Source organism: Oncorhynchus keta, chromosome 5 (assembly GCF_023373465.1).
Source record: "Oncorhynchus keta strain PuntledgeMale-10-30-2019 chromosome 5, Oket_V2, whole genome shotgun sequence".
NCBI classification, from domain to species: Eukaryota; Metazoa; Chordata; class Actinopteri; order Salmoniformes; family Salmonidae; genus Oncorhynchus; species Oncorhynchus keta.
Window position 1 is genome coordinate 37,802,434 of NC_068425.1, and position 21,864 is coordinate 37,824,297.

Genomic DNA, 21,864 nt, shown 5'->3' on the forward strand with positions numbered 1-21,864 from the left:
ACCTGTCTCTATTGCTAGACAGACCTGTCTCTATTGCTAGACAGACCTGTCTCTATTGCTAGACAGACCTGTCTCTATTGCTAGACAGACCTATCTCTCAACCATGTTGACGGGTGCCTTTCGTGTGTTCAAAAAGTATGTGGAATTAGAAATAGATGTTTCCATTTGTTTCCATAGAAATAGTTGTTTCCATAGATATAGATGTTTCCATAGAAATAGTTGTTTCCATAGAAATAGATGTTTCCATTTGTTTCCATAGAAATAGTTGTTTCCATAGATATAGATGTTTCCATAGAAATAGTTGTTTCCATAGAAATAGATGTTTCCATTTGTTTACATAGATATAGATGTTTCCATAGAAATGGATGTTTCCATTTCCATTAGTCTACAAAATTATATCTAGAATCGGATTCCTATTTCACAACAAAGCCTCCTTCACTCATGCTGCCAAACATACCTCGTAAAACTGACTATACTACCGATCCTCGACTTCAGCGATGTCATTTACAAAATAGCCTCCAACACTCTACTCAGCAAATTGGATGGAGTCTATCACAGTGCCATCCGTTGTGTCACCAAAGCCCCATATACTACCCACCATTGCGACCTGTACGCTCTCGTTGGCTGGTCCTCACTACATATTCGTTTCCAAACCCACTGGCTCCAGGTCATCTATAAGTCTTTGCTAGGTAAATGACCGCCTTATCTCAGCTCACTGGTCACCATAGCAACACCCACCCGCAGCACGCGTTCCAGCAGGTATACTTCACTGGTCATCCCCAAAGCCAATTTTCCTTTGGCCGCCTTTCCTTCCAGTTCTCTGCTGCCAATGACGGGAACAAATTGCAAAAATCACTGAAGCTGGAGACTCATATCTCCCTCACTAATTTAAGCATCAGCTGTCAGAGCAGCTTACAGATCATTGCACCTGTACATAGCCCATCTGTAAACAGCCCATCCAACTACCTCATCCCCATATTGTTATGTATTTATTTTCTCTCCTTTGCCCCCAGTATCTCTACTTGCACATTCATCTTCTGCACATCTATCACTCCAGTATCTCTACCTGCACATTCATCTTCTGCACATCTATCACTCCAGTGTTTAATTGCTATATTGTAATTACTTCGCCACTATGGCCTATTTATTGCCTTACCTCCTAATCTTACCTTATTTGCACACACCGTATATAGACTTTTCTATCGTGTTATTGACTTGTTAATTCCATGTGTAACTCTGTGTTGTTGTTTGTGTCCACTGCTTTCCTTTATCTTGGCCACAGTTGTAAATGAGAACTTGTTCTCAACTGGCCTATCTGGTTAAATAAAGGTGAAATAACATACATAATAAAATGGCGTCTTGTCGTCTTAGATTCCAAACGATGTCTGGTCCATGTGAACACGTCCACATCGTCTAGATAGTCCAACTCCTGCTACGGCTCTATTTCTCTTACATTTCAAACCTGTTGCCTGGAGACATCTGATATCTCCACAGTGTGGTTAGAGATGAGATTAGTCTGCTGTATATGGTGCTCAGTGGTCACATGCCTCTATATAAAGTTACACTTCATGGCCTGACTGTTTTGGAGGCCAAAATATCAAATCAAATCAAATCAAATCAAATCAAATTTATTTATATAGCCCTTCGTACATCAGCTGATATCTCAAAGTGCTGTACAGAAACCCAGCCTAAAACCCCAAACAGCAAACAATGCAGGTGTAAAAGCACGGTGGCTAGGAAAAACTCCCTAGAAAGGCCAAAACCTAGGAAGAAACCTAGAGAGGAACCGGGCTATGGGGTGGCCAGTCCTCTTCTGGCTGTGCCGGGTAGAGATTATAACAGAACATGACCAAGATGTTCAAATGTTCATAAATGACCAGCATGGTCGAATAATAATAAGGCAGAACAGTTGAAACTGGAGCAGCAGCAGTCAGGTGGAATGGGGACAGCAAGGAGCCATCATGTCAGGTAGTCCTGGGGCACTGTCCTAGGGCTCAGGTCCTCCGAGAGAGAGAGGAAGAAAGAGAGAATTAGAGAGAGCATATGTGGGGTGGCCAGTCCTCTTTACCTGTGCCTTCTGGAGATTATAACAGAACGTGGCCAAGATGTTCAAATGTTCATAAATGACCCAGCATGGTTGAATAATAGTAAGGCAGAACAGTTGAAACTGGAGCAGGAGCATGGCCAGGTGGACTGGGGACAGCAAGGAGTCTCATGTCAGGTAGTCCTGGGACATGGTCCTAGGGCCCAGGCCAGTTGAAACTGGAGCAGCAGCATGGCCAGGTGGACTGGGGACAGCAAGGAGTCATCATGTCAGGTAGTCCTGGGGCATGGTCCTAGGGCTCAGGTCCTCCGAGAGAGAGAAAGAAAGAGAGAAGGAGAGAATTAGAGAACGCACACTTAGATTCACACAGGACACCGAATAGGACAGGAGAAGTTTACTCCAGATATAACAAACTGACCCTAGCCCCCTGACACATAAACTACTGCAGCATAAATACTGGAGGCTGAGACAGGAGGGGTCAGGAGACACTGTGGCCCCATCCAGGACACCCCGGACAGGGCCAAACAGGAAGGATATAACCCCACCCACTTTCAAAGCACAGCCCCTGGACACACTAGAGGGATATCTTCAACCACCAACTCACCATCCTGAGACAAGGCCGCTGTATAGCCCACAAAGATCTCCGCCACGGTACAACCCAAGGGGGGCAACACTTAGACAGGCCTTTACAACAGTGAATCAACCCACCCAGGTGACGCACCCCCAGGGACGGCACGAGGAGCCCCACAAGCCAGTGACTCAGCCCCCGTAACAGGGTTAGAGGCAGAGAATCCCAGTGGAAAGAGGGAACCGGCCAGGCAGAGACAGCAATATATGATAACAGTTTTTTCCGACCACTTAACTTTATCTGGAAAAACTCCTGGCCCTGGGAAAAATTCATGGTCTGGCCCATCAGCCTGACCAATCATTCTGCCTGTACAGCAAGGTGACAAATTTAAATCAAACTAAACAGCACCACCGTCTGGTTGTAGCAGGTATTACACAACGGAAATTGGTTTGTTGTCTTCCTGTTTCGAGATGTGTGCCCCGGTATGAAGTTGATCGCATGCTATTTATTGCACGGTCTATGGACAGTGTAACGGTTTATCTACATTGTGTCATGTCATGATTATGCCCGCGGTAAATCACGGATCACTACATCGACATGGTGTTACATTGTTACTAAAATAACCGGACTTGCGTGTGGTTGGTGCTACAGTTCAAAGGCAACCAACTCACGAGGTAACGTTACTGTACAGTAGTGCAACAACTTGAAATGACTGTCTGACATTCGCTCACATATTGAGTGACAGGATGCTGAGAACACTTTTAACAGCTGTCCGCGGTCCTGCGGTCTGCGTGGGTCGGTGTTTCAGCAGTGAAGTGAGTGGTGCAGTTTCCACGTTAACCGGGTTCTCCTCTCCACCGTTCTCAACGGAGGCTTCACTCTATGTTCACGTGAGTATTAGTAGACCACTAACGTTATATATTCAATCAGTTTATCTCTTTCTTCCATTCTGCCTCCCTCTTTCTGCTATCTATCCTTCTCGCGAAAGGCAATGAATGAATGAATGAATGAGATCCGATTTCAACTAACACTTTGTCAGTCAGTCACACACACACACACACACACACACACACACACACACACACACACACACACACACACACACACACACACACACACACACACACACACACACACACACACACACACACACACACACAGTGGCCATACTGTCTGAGGGGATTTGCCTACTGCAGATGAGGCTGGTGGGAGGTGCTATAGGAGGATGGGCTCATTATTATGGCTGTAATGGATTCCAGGCTGTATCACAACCGGCCGTGACTGGGAGTCCTATAGGGCGGTGCACAACTGGCCCAGCGTCGTCTGGGTTTGGTCGGTGTAGGCCGTCGTTGTAAATAAGAATTTGTTTCTTAACTGACGTGCCTAGTTACTGTAACAACAAGTACAACCCTGACACTAACCCCTGATCCTCTCCTGTTCACAGTGACCTTACTGTCTGAAGAGATGCTCCTACTGTAACAACCTGACACTAACCCTGTCCTCTCCTGTTCACAACCCTGACACTAACCCTGATCCTCTCCTGTTCACAGTGACCTTACTGTCTGAAGAGATGCTCCTACTGTAACAACAAGTACAACCCTGACACTAACCCTGATCCTCTCCTGTTCACAGTGACCTTACTGTCTGAAGAGATGCTCTACTGTAACAACCAGTACAACCCTGACACTAACCCTGATCCTCTCCTGTTCACAGTGGCCTTACTGTCTGAAGAGATGCTCCTACTGTAACTTCAACAAGTACATTCCTCGCTCTGACAACCAGGATGTCATGTTGGAGTGTCTCCAGCGGGAGACGGAGACCTTACTAAAGCTCAGCCAGGTGTCCCGGTAGGTTTACCGTCTAAATTCAACCCTCCTCTGTGGGTCATCGCCTTTAGCTTTAGTGTCTCCATGGGAACATCTGAAATGGCACACTATTCCCTAAACAGTGCACTATTTCCAGAGTGCCTGAGGCTGACTATGGAGGGAACATTTTCAGACTGCTCCTCCACCTCCTGGAGTTCAATTCCAAACACAATAGTCTGAGCATTTTTCTTCTTTCTTTTTTAATGTCTCTCTCCATGTCTCACTCTCTGTCTCTCTCTCTCTCTCTGTGTCTCACTCTCTGTCTCTCTCTGTGTCTCACTCTCTGTCTCTCTCTGTGTCTCACTCTCTGTCTCTCTCTGTGTCTCACTCTCTGTCTCTTTCTCTCTCTCTCCGTGTCTCTCTCTCTCCATGTCTCACTCTCTGTCTCTCTCTCTCTCCATGTCTCACTCTCTGTCTCTCTCTGTGTCTCACTCTCTGTCTCTTTCTCTCTCTCTCCATGTCTCTCTCTCTCCATGTCTCTCTCTCTCCATGTCTCTCTCTCTCTCCCCCTCTCTCTCTCTCTCTCTCTCCATATCTCTCTCTCTCCATGTCTCCTCTCTGTCTGTCTCTCTCTGTCTCCCCTCTCACTTGCTCTGTCTCCCTCTCTTGCTCTGTCTCTCTCGAACTCCCTCTCTCTCCCTCTGTATCTCTCTCTGTCTCACTCTCTGTCTCTCTCTCTGTCTCACTCTCTGTCTCTCTCTCTCTCCATGTCTCACTCTCTCTCTCTCTCCATGTCTCACTCTCTGTCTCTTTCTCTCTCTCTCCATGTCTCCCTCTCTCTCCATGTCTCTCTCCCATGTCTCTCTCTCTCCATCTCTCTCTCTCTCCTCTCTCTCTCTCCATATCTCTCTCTCTCCATGTCTCCCTCTCTGTTTGTCTCTCTCTCTGTCTCCCCTCTCTCACTTGTTCTGTCTCCCTCTTGCTCTGTCTCTCTCGAACTCTCTCTCTCTCCCTCTGTATCTCTCTCTGTCTGTCTCATGTCTCCCTCTCTGTCTCCATGTCTCCCTCTCTGTCTCCTCTCTGTCTCTCTCTCTCTCTCTCTCTCTCTGTCTCTCCTCTCTGTCTCTCTCTGTCTCCCTCTCTCTCTCCCTCTCTGTCTCCTCTCTGTCTCCTCTCTCTGTCTCCCTCTCTGTCTCCTCTCTCTGTCTCCTCTCTCTGTCTCCCTCTCTGTCTCCCTCTCTGTCTCTCTCTCTCTCTCTCTCTCTCTCTCCCTCTCTGTCTCCCTCTCTGTCTCCTCTCTGTCTCCCTCTCTGTCTCCCTCTCTGTCTCCCTCTCTGTCTCCTCTCTGTCTCCCTCTCTGTCTCCCAGTCTCTCTCTCCATCCTCTACTCTCTCCTCTCTGTCTCCCTCTCTCTCTCCTCTCTGTCTCCTCTCTGTCTCCCTCTCTCTCTCCTAGCTTTGTCTCTCTCACTGATCACTAGCTCTGTTCTCTCCCTCTCTGTCTCCCTCTCTCTCTCTCTCTGTCTCCCTCTCTGTCTCCTCTCTGTCTCCCTCTCTGTCTCTCTGTCTCTCTCTCTGTCTCCCTCACTGATCTCCTCTCTGTCTCCTCTCTGTTCTGTCTCCGGTCTGATCACTCTGTCTCCCTCTCTGTCTCTCTCTCTGTCTCCCTGTTCTGAACAGGCTCACTGATCACTCTGTTCTCCCTCAGGATCACTCTTTGTTCTCAGGATCTCTCTCTCCCTCACTGATCACTCTCTGTCTGAACTCTTTCTCTTTGAGAACTTGATCTCTTTGCTCTGAACAGGCGGTCAACTCACTCTTTGTTCTCAGGCGGTCCTGATCACTCTGTATCTCGGCTCTGTCTCTCTCGGCTCACATCTCTCTCGTCTCTCTGATCACTCTTTCTCCCTCTCTCACTCTCTCGCTCTGTCTCTCTCTCGGCTCTGTCTCTCTCTCGCTCTGTCTCTCTGTCTCTCTCTGTCTCTCTTTGAACTCTGTCTCTAGCTCTGTTCTGAACAGGCAGTCACTCACTCTGGTCTCAGAGGTCTCTCACTCTCTCTTTCTGAACTCACTGATCTCCTCAGTCACTGATCACTGGTTGGGGAGCTCTCTCATCTTCAGGATCACCTCTCTGTTTTTGAACAGGGGGCGGGACTCAAGGTCTTCCCTAGCCCTCCACTATCGCTGGTTGGTCCTAGAGACACTGCTGGTCAGGCATGCTGGTTGGGGACTGGTTGGGGATCAGAGGAGGCGGAGGTCACTCTGGTTGGGGAGGTCAACCCCACCCCGTAGGAGCAGCTCTGGTTGGGAAGTTGGAAGACTTCATCACTGGCGGGGAGGAGGTCAGGGGCTGGTTGGGGAGGAGGTCAGGGGGCTGGTTGGGGATCGGGGTGGTTGGGGGAGGTCAGGTGAGCACAGGCTGATCACTGATCACTAGCTTTGTTCTGAACAGTCAGTCACTGATCACTAGCTCTGTTCTGAACAGTCAGTCACTGATCACTAGCTTTGTTCTGAACAGTCAGTCACTGATCACTAGCTTTGTTCAGAACAGGCGGTCACTGATCACTAGCTTTGTTCAGAACAGGCGGTCACTGATCACTAGCTTTGTTCTGAACAGGCAGTCACTGATCACTAGCTTTGTTCTGAACAGGCAGTCACTGATCACTAGCTTTGTTCTGAACAGTCAGTCACTGATCACTAGCTTTGTTCAGAACAGTCAGTCACTGATCACTGGCTTTGTTCTGAACAGGCAGTCACTGATCACTAGCTTTGTTCTGAACAGGCAGTCACTGATCACTAGCTTTGTTCAGAACAGGGGGCTCACTGATCACTAGCTTTGTTCTGAACAGTCAGTCACTGATCACTAGCTCTGTTCTGAACAGTCAGTCACTGATCACTAGCTTTGTTCTGAACAGTCAGTCACTGATCACTAGCTTTGTTCTGAACAGTCAGTCACTGGTTGGGATCACTGGTGGGGAGCTTTGTTCTGAACAGGCAGTCACTGATCACTGGCTTTGTTCTGAACAGGCGGTCACTGATCACTAGCTTTGTTCTGAACAGGCGGTCACTGATCACTAGCTTTGTTCTGAACAGGCAGTCACTGATCACTAGCTTTGTTCTGAGAAGGTCAGTGAGCTGGTGTCCTTTTGGGGAGCCTCAGGGGCTGGTTGGGGAGCAGGTCAGGTTGGGGAGCAGGTCAGGGGCTGGTCAGGGAGCAGGTCAGGGGCTGGTCAGGGGAGCAGCTGGTCAGGGGCTGGTTGGGGAGCAGGTCAGGTCAGGGGGCTGGTTGGGGAGCTGGTCAGGGGGCTGGTTGGGGAGCTGGTCAGGGGGCTGGTTGGGGAGCAGGTCAGGGGCTCAGGTTTGGGGAGGGAGGGGGCTGGTCAGGTCAGGGCTGGTTGGGGAGCAGGTCAGGGGGCTGGTTGGGGAGCAGGTCAGGGGCTGGTTGGGGAGCAGGTCAGGTCAGGGGAGCTGGTCAGGGGCTGGTTGGGGAGCAGGGGGCTCAGGGGTCAGGGGGCTGGTTGGGAGCAGGTCAGGGGCTGCTGGTCAGGGGGAGGTCAGGGAGCAGGTCAGGGGCTGGTTGGGGGGAGCAGGTCAGGGGGCTGGTTGGGGCAGGTGGCTGGTTGGGGAGCAGGGGAGCTGGTTGGGGGAGCAGGGGAGCAGCAGGTCAGGGAGCTGGTTGGGGAGCTGGTCAGGGGCTGGTTGGGGGAGCTGGTCAGGGAGCTGGTGGGGAGCAGGTCAGGGGGCTGGTTGGGGGCAGGTCAGGGGAGCTGGTTGGGGGAGGAGGTCAGGGGGCTGGTTGGGGAGCAGGTCAGGGAGCTGGTCAGGTCAGGAGCTGGTTGGGGGGGAGGTGGTTGGGGAGCAGGTCAGGGGGCTGGTCGGGGAGCAGGTCAGGGAGCTGGTTGGGAGCAGGTCAGGGGAGCTGGTTGGGAGGGAGCTGGTCAGGTGGCTGGTTAGGGAGCAGGGGGAGCTGGGTCAGGGTGGCTGGTTGGGGAGGAGGGAGCTGGTTGGGGAGGTGGCTGGTTGGGGAGTCAGGGAGCTGGTTGGGGAGGGTCAGGGGCTGGTTGGGGAGGAGGTCAGGGGCTGGTTGGGGAGCAGGTCGGGAGGAGGTCAGGGGGCTGGTCAGGGGGAGCTGAGGTCAGGGGGCTGGTCGGGGAGCAGGTCAGGGGGCTGGTCGGGGAGCAGGTCAGGGAGGGGGGGAGCTGGGGCTGGTTGGGGAGCAGGTCAGGGGGCTGGTTGGGGAGCAGGTCAGGGGGGATGGTTGGGGAGGAGGTCAGGGAGCTGGTTGGGGAGCAGGCTCAGGGGGCTGGTTGGGGAGCAGGTCAGGGAGCTGGTTGGGGAGGAGGTCAAGGGGAGCAGGTGGGAGCTTGGGGAGCAGGTCAGGGTCAGGTTGGGGGTCAACAGCTGGTTGGGGAGCTGGTTGGGGAGGTGGTCAGGGTCAGGGAGCTGGTTGGGGGAGCAGGTCAGCAGGTCAGGGAGCTGGTTGGGGAGCAGGTCAGCTGGTTGGGGAGCTGGTTGGGGAGCAGGTCAGGGAGCTGGTTGGGGAGCAGGTCAGGGAGCTGGTTGGGGAGCAGGTCAGGGAGCTGGTTGGGGAGCAGGTCAGGGAGCTGGTTGGGGAGCAGGTCGGGGAGCTGGTTGGGGAGCAGGTCGGGGAGCTGGGGAGCTGGTGGGAGCAGGTAGGTCGGGGAGCTGGTTGGGGAGCAGGTCGGGAGCTGGTCGGGAGCAGGTCGGGAGCTGGTCGGGGAGCTGGGAGCTGGTCGGGAGCTGCTGGTCGGGGAGCAGGTCGGGAGCAGGTGGGGGCTGGGGGGAGCTGGTCTGGGGGGAGCAGGTCATGGGGCTGGCTGGGGAGCAGGTCAGGGGCTGGTTGGGACACTAGCTGGTCGGGAGCTGGTCGGGAGCTGGTGGTTGGGGAACATGGTCAGGGAGCAGGTCAGGGGGGAGCAGGTCGGGGGGAGCTGGTCAGGGAGCTGGTTGGGGAGCAGGTCAGGGAGCTGGTAACATGGGGAGCTGAAGGAGACACTAACATGTCAGGGGAGCTGGTTGGGGAGCAGGTCAGGGAGCTGAGGTAACATGTCAGGGAGCAGGTCGGGGAGCTGGTCGGGAGCTGAAGGAGACACTAACATGTCAGGGAGCTGGTCAGGGAGCTGGGAGACACTAACATGTCAGGGCTGCAGGTCAGGGGGAGCTGGTCACTGAGCAGGTCAGGGGAGCTGAAGGTCACTAACATGTCAGGGAGCTGAAGGAGACACTAACATGTCAGGGAGCTGGTCAGGGGAGCAGGTCATGTCAGGGGAGCTGGTTTGGAGACACTAACATGTCAGGGAGCTGAAGGAGACACTAACATGTCAGGGAGCTGGGGAGCTGAAGGAGACACTTGGGGAGCTGAAGGAGACACTAACATGTCAGGGAGCTGGTCAGGGGGAGCTGAGCAGGTCAGGGAGCTGGTTGGGGAGCTGAGGTCAGGGGGCTGAAGGAGACACTAACATGTCAGGGAGCAGGAGCTGGTTCAGGGGAGCAGGTCAGGGAGCTGGTAACAGGGGAGCTGGTTGGGGAGCAGGTCAGGGAGCTGAAGGAGACACTAACATGTCGGGAGCTGGTCAGGGGAGCAGGTCAGGGGAGCTGGTGGGGAGCTGAGGTCAGGGAGCAGGTCAGGGAGCTGAAGGAGACACTAACATGTCGGGGGTCAGCTGGTCAGGGAGCTGAAGGAGACACTAACATGTCAGGGAGCTGGTCAGGGGAGCAGGTCAGGGGGAGCAGGTCAGGGGGAGCTGGTTGGTCAGGGGAGCTGAAGGAGACACTAACATGTCGGGGAGCTGGTCAGGGGAGCTGAGGTCAGGGGAGCTGGTTGGGGAGCAGGTCAGGGGAGCAGGTCAGGGGGAGCTGAAGGAGACACTAACATGTCGGGGAGCTGGTCAGGGAGCTGGTCAGGGAGCTGGTCAGGGAGCTGGTTAAGCAGGTCAGGGAGCTGGTTGGGGAGCTGGTCAGGAGCTGGTTGGGGGAGCTGGTCAGGGAGCTGGTCAGGGGAGCTGAAGGAGACACTAACATGTCTCATATGTCTGCTTCTTTTCAAACAGTCTCTCCGGGACGACGACCTGAAGGTTCTGGGGAGAGACCACAACTCCCAGCATGCTTTGCAGACCGTAGCGGAGGCTCGGAGGCTCTGCCCGGGGAGGGTGTCGGTCGACGTCATGTTCGGACGCCCTGGTCAGAGCGTTGCATCCTGGGAGTTGGAGTTGGATGAGCTGCTGTCGGTGTGTGATGACCACGTCTCCCTGTACCAGCTGACCCTGGAGAGAGGCATGTCTTTTCTTCCTAACACTGATAGGTTTTGTGCGTGTTATTTAGACGTTGGGACAGGTACAGATGAGATGGAGGAGATGGAGGAGAGGACTACAGGAGAGACAGTAGCAGGAACACCACCACTACACCACCCCCAGCAGACTGAATTGACAGGTACAGATGAGATGGAGGAGATGGAGGAGAGGACTACAGGAGACAGTAGCAGGAACACCACCACTACACCACCCCCAGCAGACTGAATTGACAGGTACAGATGAGATGGAGGAGATGGAGGAGAGGACTACAGGAGAGACAGTAGCAGGAACACCACCACTACACCACCCCCAGCAGACTGAATTGACAGGTACAGATGAGATGGAGGAGATGGAGGAGAGGACTACAGGAGAGACAGTAGCAGGAACACCACCACTACACCACCCCCAGCAGACTGAATTGACAGGTACAGATGAGATGGAGGAGATGGAGGAGAGGACTACAGGAGAGACAGTAGCAGGAACACCACCACTACACCACCCCCAGCAGACTGAATTGACAGGTACAGATGAGATGGAGGAGATGGAGGAGATGGAGGAGAGGACTACAGGAGAGACAGTAGCAGGAACACCACCACTACACCACCCCAAGCAGACTGAATTGACAGGTACAGATGAGATGGAGGAGATGGAGGAGAGGACTACAGGAGAGACAGTAGCAGGAACACCACCACTACACCACCCCAAGCAGACTGAATTGACAGGTACAGATGAGATGGAGGAGATGGAGGAGAGGACTACAGGAGAGACAGTAGCAGGAACACCACCACTACACCACCCCAAGCAGACTGAATTGACAGGTACAGATGAGATGGAGGAGAGACAGTAGCAGGAACACCACCACTACACCACCCCAAGCAGACTGAATTGACAGGTACAGATGAGATGGAGGAGATGGAGAGACAGTAGAGGAACTACACCACCCCCAGCAGACTGAATTGACAGGTACAGATGAGATGGAGGAGATGGAGGAGAGGACGAGGGAAGACACCACCACCACTACACCACCCCCAGCAGACTGAATTGACAGGTACAGATGAGATGGAGGAGAGGACTACAGGAGAGACAGTAGCAGGAACACCACCACTACACCACCCCCAGCAGACTGAATTGACAAGTACAGATGAGATGGAGGAGATGGAGGAGAGGACTACAGGAGAGACAGTAGCAGGAACACCACCACTACACCCCCAGCAGACTGAATTGACAGGTACAGATGAGATGGAGGAGAGGAGAGACAGTAGCAGGAACACCACCACTACACCACCCCCAGCAGACTGAATTGACAGGTACAGATGAGATGGAGGAGAGGAGAGACAGTAGCAGGAACACCACCACTACACCACCCCCAGCAGACTGAATTGACAGGTACAGATGAGATGGAGGAGAGGAGAGACAGTAGCAGGAACACCACCACTACACCACCCCCAGCAGACTGAATTGACAGGTACAGATGAGATGGAGGAGATGGAGGAGAGGACTACAGGAGAGACAGTAGCAGGAACACCACCACTACACCACCCCCAGCAGACTGAATTGACAGGTACAGATGAGATGGAGGAGAGGACTACAGGAGAGACAGTAGCAGGAACACCACCACTACACCACCCCTGAATTGCAGACTGAATTGACAGGTACAGATGAGATGGAGGAGAGATGAGATGGAGGACAGGAGAGACAGTAGCAGGAACACCACCACTACACCACCCCCAAGCAGACTGAATTGACAGGTACAGATGAGATGGAGGAGAGGACTACAGGAGAGACAGTAGCAGGAACACCACCACTACACCACCCCCAGCAGACTGAATTGACAGACATTTTGAAGGTTTTAGTTGCAGTGACTGTGATATGTGGTTGTTTCTACTTACTGTAGTTGAATTAGTAGCTGTAGTGATTGACAGGTAATAGTTCTCCGAATGAATATATGACCTGACTGTAAGTCACTCTGGATCAGAGATTCTGCTGCTAAATGACTCCAATGTTAACACGTCAACTGCAGGCACACAGCTCTTCAGACAGGTCCAGAAAGGCCAACTGAGCGTGCCCAGTGATGACATCACAGCTGTCATGTATGACTCTGCCAGGAGGATTCTTCAGAAGAGAGGCTATCTGCAGTATGAGGTGTCCAACTTTGCCAGAAATGTAAGTTCTACTCTCTTTCTCTGTGTGTGGGTGTGTGTCCTTGTGTCTGTCCGACCACTGTGCTACCACAGAAAACCCTGCTGTAGAAATACATTGAGTAGAAAACCCTGCTGTAGAAATACATTGAGTAGAAACCCCTGCAGTAGAAATACATTGAGTAGAAAACCCTGCTGTAGAAATACATTGAGTAGAAAACCCTGCTGTAGAAATACATTGAGTAGAAAACCCTGCAGTAGAAATACATTGAGTAGAAAACCCTGCAGTAGAAATACATTGAGTAGAAAACCCTGCTGTAGAAATACATTTAGTAGAAACCCCTGCTGTAGAAATACATTTAGTAGAAAACCCTGCAGTAGAAATACATTGAGTAGAAAACCCTGCAGTAGAAACACATTGAGTAGAAAACCCTGCTGTAGAAATACATTTAGTAGAAAATCCTGCTGTAGAAATACATTGAGTAGAAAACCCTGCTGTAGAAACACCAGGCTATTCTCTGTGCTGTATTGGTTGTCATATCTATTGAATATGAATATTACCTGCTACAGTCAACACACATATATATATATATATACCTTGTGTATTTTCTGTCTGTTTTGAAGGGTGCCATCAGCCAACACAATATGAGCTACTGGAAGGCCAGTCAGTACCTTGGAGTGGGCCCAGGTGAGTTAATAGTGCTTTATGAATGCTCTATAACACCTTTATGAATGCTCTATAACACCTTTATGAATGCTCTATAACACCTTTATGAATGCTCTATAAAGACTTTATGAATGCTCTATAAAGACTTTATGAATGCTCTATAACACCGTAATGAATGCTCTATAAAGACTTTATGAATGCTCTATAAAGACTTTATGAATGCTCTATAAACACTGTAATGAATGCTCTATAAAGACTTTATGAATGCTCTATAAAGACTTTATGAATGCTCTATAACACCGTAATGAATGCTCTATAAATACTTTATGAATGCTCTATAAAGACTTTATGAATGCTCTATAACACTGTAATGAATGCTCTATAACATTGTAATGAATGCTCTATAAAGACTTTATGAATGCTCTATAACATTGTAATGAATGGTCTATAAAGACTTTATGAATGCTCTATAACACCGTAATGAATGCTCTACCAAGACTTTATGAATGTTCTGTAACACCATAATGAATGCTCTATAAAGCTTTTATCTGTGGTTGTTTATTTGAAGTGGGACTCTTCTGTCTGCCAGGTGCCCATGGTCGCTTCGTCCCCCGTGGAGAGGGGGATGTGTGTCGAGAGGCCCGTACCCAGACTCTGGAGCCTGATGTCTGGTTGAGAGAGGTGCAGCAGAGGAGTCACGGGACCCGACGCAGGATACCCCTCACCCACCTGGGACTGTGAGTCCACTTCTTTCCGCTTCAGGCTGTTTACCTGCAGAGTTCACACCGTGCTGCTCAGTAAAGGGATAATCCACTTCAGAATACAACTCCTGTCAATTTGTTAATAATCTAGGATCTCTGAGTGGGTAAAATAACTATTTTCACCATTGAGTTGACTTCTAAGTGGTCCGTCTGTGTAAACAGAAAATCGTGTCGTGCCACGTCGTCTCGATAAGGTTCTCGTCACTGTCGATAGGGGAAAAACAAACCTATCAAATTTCAGTAAGTGCACTCCATATATCAGCCAATAGAAGGTATGGACAGACTGGTTGACTGTGAGTCAGCTGATCTACTGTCTGCTCTTTAGGCTGTTCACCTGCAGAGTTCATATGGTGCTGCACGTTAATGACCTACATCCAATAATACTCCAGACTCCCTCATAGCATGGGATTCTACGCTACAGAAACAGGAAATCCTGCCCTATGGGCCATTCTGCCTCGGACAAGGCTTCCTGTCTCGCAGCATGGCAGATGATATACTGTAGAAACCTGTTAACTTCATCTGATTACAGGTTGGAGGAAGTGTTGGTCATGGGACTGCGTTTGATTGACGGCATCACTCACCAGGTAATCTAGGTTAACCCAGAATACTGACTGCATCACTCACCAGGTAATCTAGGTTAACCCAGAATACTGACTGCATCACTCACCAGGTAATCTAGGTTAACCCAGAATACTGACTGCATCACTCACCAGGTAATCTAGGTTAACCCAGAATACTGACTGCATCACTCACCAGGTAATCTATGTTAACCCAGAGTACTGACTGGTAATCTAGACTAACCCAGAATACTGATGTGTTCAGTATTTGTATGTTCCACACCATTGTTCTGATTCACCTTACTTCCTGTCTGCATCTGTCTTTGTCTCTGATTCACCTTACTTCCTGTCTGCATCTGTCTTTGTCTCTGATTCACCTTACTTCCTGTCTACATCTGTCTTTGTCTTTGATTCACCTTACTTCCTGTCTACATATGTCTTTGTCTTTGATTCACCTTACTTCCTGTCTGCATCTGTCTTTGTCTCTGATTCACCTTACTTCCTGTCTGCATCTGTCTTTGTCTTTGATTCACCTTACTTCCTGTCTACATATGTCTTTGTCTTTGATTCACCTTACTTCCTGTCTACATATGTCTTTGTCTTTGATTCACCTTACTTCCTGTCTGCATCTGTCTTTGTCTCTGATTCACCTTACTTCCTGTCTACATCTGTCTTTGTCTTTGATTCACCTTACTTCCTGTCTACATATGTCTTTGTCTTTGATTCACCTTACTTCCTGTCTGCATCTGTCTTTGTCTTTGATTCACCTTACTTCCTGTCTGCATCTGTCTTTGTCTTTGATTCACCTTACTTCCTGTCTGCATCTGTCTTTGTCTCTGATTCACCTTACTTCCTGTCTACATCTGTCTTTGTCTTTGATTCACCTTACTTCCTGTCTACATATGTCTTTGTCTTTGATTCACCTTACTTCCTGTCTGCATCTGTCTTTGTCTCTGATTCACCTTACTTCCTGTCTACATCTGTCTTTGTCTCTGATTCACCTTACTTCCTCTCTACATCTGTCTTTGTCTCTGATTCACCTTACTTCCTGTCTGCATCTGTCTTTGTCTCTGATTCACCTTACTTCCTGTCTGCATCTGTCTTTGTCTCCGATTCACCTTACTTCCTCTCTACATCTGTCTTTGTCTCTGATTCACCTTACTTCCTGTCTGCATCTGTCTTTGTCTCTGATTCACCTTACTACCTCTCTACATCTGTCTTTGTCTCTGATTCACCTTACTTCCTGTCTACATCTGTCTTTGTCTCTGATTCACCTTACTTCCTGTCTACATCTGTCTTTGTCTCTGATTCACCTGACTTCCTGTCTACATCTGTCTTTGTCTCTGATTCACCTTACTTCCTGTCTACATATGTCTTTGATTCACCTTACTTCCTGTCTACATCTGTCGTTGTCTCTGATTCACCTTACTTCCTGTCTACATCTGTCTTTGTCTCTGATTCACCTTACTTCCTGTCTACATCTGTCTTTGTCTCTGATTCACCTTACTTCCTGTCTACATCTGTCTTTGTCTTTGATTCACCTTACTTCCTGTCTACATCTGTCTCTCCACCTTACTTCCTGCCTACATATGTCTTTGTCTCTGATTCACCGTACTTCCTGTCTACATCTGTCTTTGTCTCTGATTCACCTTACTTCCTGTCTACATCTGTCTCTGATTCATGTTATTTCTGTGGCAGCATTGGCAGTTGTTCAGTCCCAGGGCAGATCTGTACCAGATTCTCAGCTCATCCTCTGAAGTACAAGACCTTCAACAGACAGGCCTCCTAATCCTGGATGACAGGTAACCCAGACCTTCAACAGACAGGTTTTATAATCCTGGATGACAGGTAACCCAGACCTTCAACAGACAGGCCTCCTAATCCTGGATGACAGGTAACCCAGACCTTCAACAGACAGGTCTTATAATCCTGGATGACAGGTAACCCAGACCTTCAACAGACAGGCCTCCTAATCCTGGATGACAGGTAACTCAGACCTTCAACAGACAGGCCTCCTAATCCTGGATGACAGGTAACCCAGACCTTCAACAGACAGGTTTTATAATCCTGGATGACAGGTAACTCAGACCTTCAACATACTGGTCTTCTAAGCCTTTTAACTTGTGGTTTTTTAAAAGTAGTAGTTGTATCTCTGTGTCTGTATGAGTCTATTTGAATCAGCTGTGAGGTGGTAGGGGCCAAAACGTGCACCCCTGGGGGTCCCCGCGACTGAGTCCGGGAAACACTGACAAGCCCTTTTTGTCTTGTGTGTAGAGGTCTGCGGTGCTCGTGGCAGGGCCTGGCCTTACTGGACAGCATGTTACCCACTCTGCTGCTGCTGCTGGAGGCCTACATCACCCAGGGGCTCGACAATAACAGTGGTTCACTACAGCTCTGATGACAGAGAACTAGAGAAGCGTGGAGGAACTGGAGTCCGTGGCACGCTGACCTTCATAAACAAACTATTTAACTGCTGCTTTTGGTAACTGCTTGTCGTGTGTGTGTGTGTGTGTGTGTGTGTGTGTGTGTGTGTGTGTGTGTGTGTGTGTGTGTGTGTGTGTGTGTGTGTGTGTGTGTGTGTGTGTGTGTGTGTGTGTGTGTGTGTGTGTGTGAGAGAGATTACCTCTACTACATTGAAGGGGTACAGAATGATGTGTTCATAGAGGACATGGTGTGGAGAACCTTTCCCGAGTCCTGACAGCATCCTGTTAAACTGTAAAGTGCAGAGCTTTATCAGTATATCAGGCCCATCTAACCTGTCACTGATCAGAACATGGTGACGGCAGGTTAGTGTCATCTTACTGCAGCTCATCTACTTCATCAGTGTAGATGGTCGACGAGACCAGTAGCTACAGTTCATAGTGGCTGCCGGGCCAGTCTCCGGGCTCAGTCTCCGGGCTCAGTCTCCGGGCTCAGTCTCCGGGCTCAGTCTCCGGGCTCAGTCTCCGGGCTCAGTCTCCGGGCTCAGTCTCCGGGCTCAGTCTCCGGGCCAGTCTCCGGGCTCAGTCTCCGGGCTCAGTCTCCGGGCTCAGTCTCCGGGCTCAGTCTCCGGGCTCAGTCTCCGGGCCAGTCTCCGGGCTCAGTCTCCGGGCTCAGTCTCCGGGCCAGTCTCCGGGTCAGTCTCCCCTGTCTGTCAGCCAGGCTTGGAGACCCTCTGTCCTCCATGTCGCTGGTCTCTTATGGGGCCCCTGGCCTTCTTCCCCATCATCATAGCGTGAGTGTCCCGGGGGCGGGGGGGGACAGTGACATGGCCGTGGTCCCTGTATCTGGCCCAGGTGCAGAGCAGATCCCAGATTAGACAGACGGGCTTAAACCTTCTGTTGTCCATCAGCTGTGATGAAAGTCTTGGTCTGACAGGTACACAACATGTAATCCACCAAGAAGAGACTGGAGCGTGTTGTTTAAGCATGAAGACAGCACCACAACACTGTAGACTGGAGCGTATTGTTTAAGCATGAAGAAAGCATCACAACACTATAGACTGGAGTGTGTTGTTTTAAGCCTGAAGACAGCACCACAACACTGTAGACTGGAGCGTGTTGTTTAAGGGGACAACACTATAGACTGGAGCGTGTTGTTTAAGCCTGAAGACAACACTGTAGACTGGAGCGTGTTGTTTAAGCCTGAAGACAGCATCACAACACTGTAGACTGGAGCGTGTTGTTTAAGCATGAAGACAGCATCACAACACTATAGACTGGAGCGTGTTGTTTAAGCCTGAAGAAGACAACACTATAGACTGGAGCGTGTTGTTTAAGCCTGAAGACAGCATCACAACACTGTAGACTGGAGCGTGTTGTTTAAGCATGAAGACAGCATCACAACACTATAGACTGGAGCGTGTTGTTTAAGCCTGAAGACAGCATCACAACACTGTAGACTGGAGCGTGTTGTTTAAGCATGAAGACAGCACCACAACACTGTAGACTGGAGCGTATTGTTTAAGCATGAAGAAAGCATCACAACACTATAGACTGGAGCGTGTTGTTTAAGCATGAAGACAGCATCACAACACTATAGACTGGAGCGTATTGTTTAAGCCTGAAGACAGCATCACAACACTGTAGACTGGAGCGTATTGTTTAAGCATGAAGACAGCATCACAACACTATAGACTGGAGCGTGTTGTTTAAGCCTGAAGACAGCACCACAACACTATAGACTGGAGTGTGTTGTTTAAGCCTGAAGACAGCATCACAACACTGTAGACTGGAGCGTGTTGTTTAAGCATGAAGACAGCATCACAACACTGTAGACTGGAGCGTGTTGTTTAAGCATGAAGACAGCATCACAACACTGTAGACTGGAGCGTGTTGTTTAAGCATGAAGACAGCATCACAACACTGTAGACTGGAGCGTGTTGTTTAAGCCTGAAGACAGCATCACAACACTGTAGACTGGAGCGTATTGTTTAAGCCTGAAGACAGCATCACAACACTGTAGACTGGAGCGTGTTGTTTAAGCATGAAGACAGCATCACAACACTGTAGACTGGAGCGTGTTGTTTAAGCCTGAAGACAGCATCACAACACTGTAGACTGGAGCGTGTTGTTTAAGCATGAAGACAGCATCACAACACTGTAGACTGGAGCGTGTTGTTTAAGCATGAAGACAGCATCACAACACTGTAGACTGGAGCGTGTTGTTTAAGCATGAAGACAGCATCACAACACTGTAGACTGGAGCGTGTTGTTTAAGCATGAAGACAGCACCACAACACTGTAGACTGGAGCGTGTTGTTTAAGCATGAAGACAGCACCACAACACTGTAGACTGGAGCGTGTTGTTTAAGCATGAAGACAGCACCACAACACTGTAGACTGGAGCGTGTTGTTTAAGCATGAAGACAGCACCACAACACTGTAGACTGGAGCGTGTTGTTTAAGCATGACGACAGCACCACAACACTGTAGACTGGAGCGTGTTGTTTAAGCATGAAGACAGCATCACAACACTGTAGACTGGAGCGTGTTGTTTAAGCATGAAGACAGCACCACAACACTGTAGACTGGAGCGTGTTGTTTTAAGCCTGAAGACAGCACCACAACACTGTAGACTGGAGCGTGTTGTTTAAGCATGAAGACAGCACCACAACACTGTAGACTGGAGCGTGTTGTGGAGGCTTGTTGAGATGGGTCTGTTGACACGCTGGGTGTATTGTAATAGTGTACATGGGTTAATAAGAAGAGCACATTTTAGAATAGGATAATTATAACCGATTGCCAAGTAAGATAGACTGTGAAATGCATAGTTGTTCAATTTCTTACTCAATAAAATTGCTTTCTACTATTCATTCTGATATTTATGGTCATTCATGCTCATTAAAGAAATGGTGTGCATTCCCTATAAATGTAACTACTTTTGACCTGAGCCCTGACCTGTTTGACCATGAAGACAACACCCCTGACCTAGCCCTTTGACCCCTGACCTGAGCCCTTTGACCCCTGACTTGAGCCCTGACTTAAGCCCTATGAGCCCTGACAGCCCTATGACCCCTGACATGGAACCCTATGACCCCTGACCTGAACCCTTATGAGCCCTGACCTGAGCCCTATTAGCCCTGACCTGAGCCCTATGACCCCTGACCTGAGCCCTATGACCCCGGACCTGAGCCCTATGAGCCCAACCTGTAGCCCTATGAGCCCTGACCTGAGCCCTGACCTGAGCCCTGACCTGAGCCCTGACTTAAGCCCTGAGCCCTGACCTGAGCCCTATGAGCCCTGACCTGAGCCCTGACCTGAGCCCTATGAGCCCTGACCTGAGCCCTATTAGCCCTGACCTGAGCCCTGACCTGAGCCCTGACTTGAGCCCTATGAGCCCTGACCTGAGCCCTATGAGCCCTGACCTGAGCCCTATGAGCTCTGACCTGAGCCCTATGAGCTCTGACCTGAGCCCTATGAGCCCTGACCTGAGCCCTATTAGCCCTGACCTGAGCCATATTAGCCCTGACCTGAGCCCTGACCTGACCCCTGACCTGAGCCCTATTAGCCCTGACCTGAGCCCTGACCTGAGCCCTATGAGCCCTGACCTGAGCCCTGACCTGAGCCCTATGAGCCCTGACCTGAGCCCTATGAGCCCTGACCTGAGCCCTATGAGCCCTGACCTGAGCCCTATTAGCCCTGACCTGAGCCCTATGAGCCCTGACCTGAGCCCTATGAGCCCTGACCTGAGCCATATTAGCCCTGACCTGAGCCCTATGAGCCCTGACCTGAGCTCTATGAGCCCTGACCTGAGCCCTATGAGCCCTGACCTGAGCTCTATGAGCCCTGACCTGAGCCCTATGAGCCCTGACCTGAGCCCTATGAGCCCTAACCAAAATGAGTGAATTACATAGGGAAAAGGATGCCATTTGGAATGCACACAATATCAACTGTGGCTATGTGGTGTAGGTTATCATATCTCCATGTGTCTCTCTCCATGTCTCCCTCTCTCTCTCTCTCTCTCCATGTCTCTCTCTCTCCATGTCTCCCTCTCCATGTCTCCCTCTCTCTCTCTCTCCATGTCTCTCTCTCTCTCCATGTCTCTCTCTCTCTCTCCATGTCTCTCTCTCCATGTCTCTCTCTCCCTCTATTCATGTCTCTCTCCTCTCCATGTCTCTCTCCATGTCTCTCTCTCCCTCTCTCCATGTCTCTCTCTCCCTCTCTCCATGTCTCTCTCTCCCTCTCTCCATGTCTCTCTCTCCCTCTCTCTCCCTCTATCCATGTCTCTCCATGTCTCTCTCCCTCTCTCCATGTCTCTCTCTCCCTCTATCCATGTCTCTCTCTCCCTCTATCCATGTCTCTCCATGTCTCTCTCCATGTCTCTCTCCCTCTCCATGTCTCTCTCCATGTCTCTCTCCCTCTCTCCATGTCTCTCTCTCCCTCTCGCCATGTCTCTCTCTCCCTCTCTCCATGTCTCTCTCTCCCTCTCTCCATGTCTCTCTCTCCCGCTCTCCATGTCTCTCTCTCCCCGCTCTCCATGTCTCTCTCTCCCCGCTCTCCATGTCTCTCTCTCCCCCGCTCTCCATGTCTCTCT

The 21,864-nt window shown here is 50.3% G+C and overlaps 1 protein-coding gene and 1 long non-coding RNA gene across 4 annotated transcripts; one reads left to right on the forward strand and one right to left on the reverse strand.

Moving 5' to 3' along the window:
• The first annotated feature begins 3,146 nt into the window (after nucleotides 1–3,146).
• Nucleotides 3,147–18,062, forward strand: LOC127930374 (radical S-adenosyl methionine domain-containing protein 1, mitochondrial-like). The gene is made up of 10 exons (XM_052520047.1): nucleotides 3,147–3,502; nucleotides 4,326–4,459; nucleotides 6,562–6,625; nucleotides 10,488–10,710; nucleotides 12,748–12,890; nucleotides 13,490–13,553; nucleotides 14,122–14,269; nucleotides 14,823–14,877; nucleotides 16,549–16,652; nucleotides 17,125–18,062. The coding sequence occupies exons 1-10, from the start codon at nucleotides 3,359–3,361 to the stop codon at nucleotides 17,246–17,248; spliced, it is 1,203 nt and encodes a 400-aa protein (XP_052376007.1). The 5' UTR covers nucleotides 3,147–3,358; the 3' UTR covers nucleotides 17,249–18,062.
• LOC127930296 (uncharacterized) lies at nucleotides 15,094–16,541 on the reverse strand. 3 transcript variants are annotated; one of them, XR_008137801.1, is made up of 3 exons: nucleotides 16,275–16,541; nucleotides 15,657–16,163; nucleotides 15,094–15,344 (listed from the first exon to the last, which is right to left on the reverse strand). It is a non-coding gene; the product is annotated as an uncharacterized LOC127930296 (long non-coding RNA). The 3 variants fall into 3 exon arrangements; XR_008137802.1 differs by having other exon boundaries at nucleotides 15,094–15,578; XR_008137800.1 differs by having other exon boundaries at nucleotides 15,462–16,163.
• Nucleotides 18,063–21,864: the final 3,802 nt, after the last annotated feature.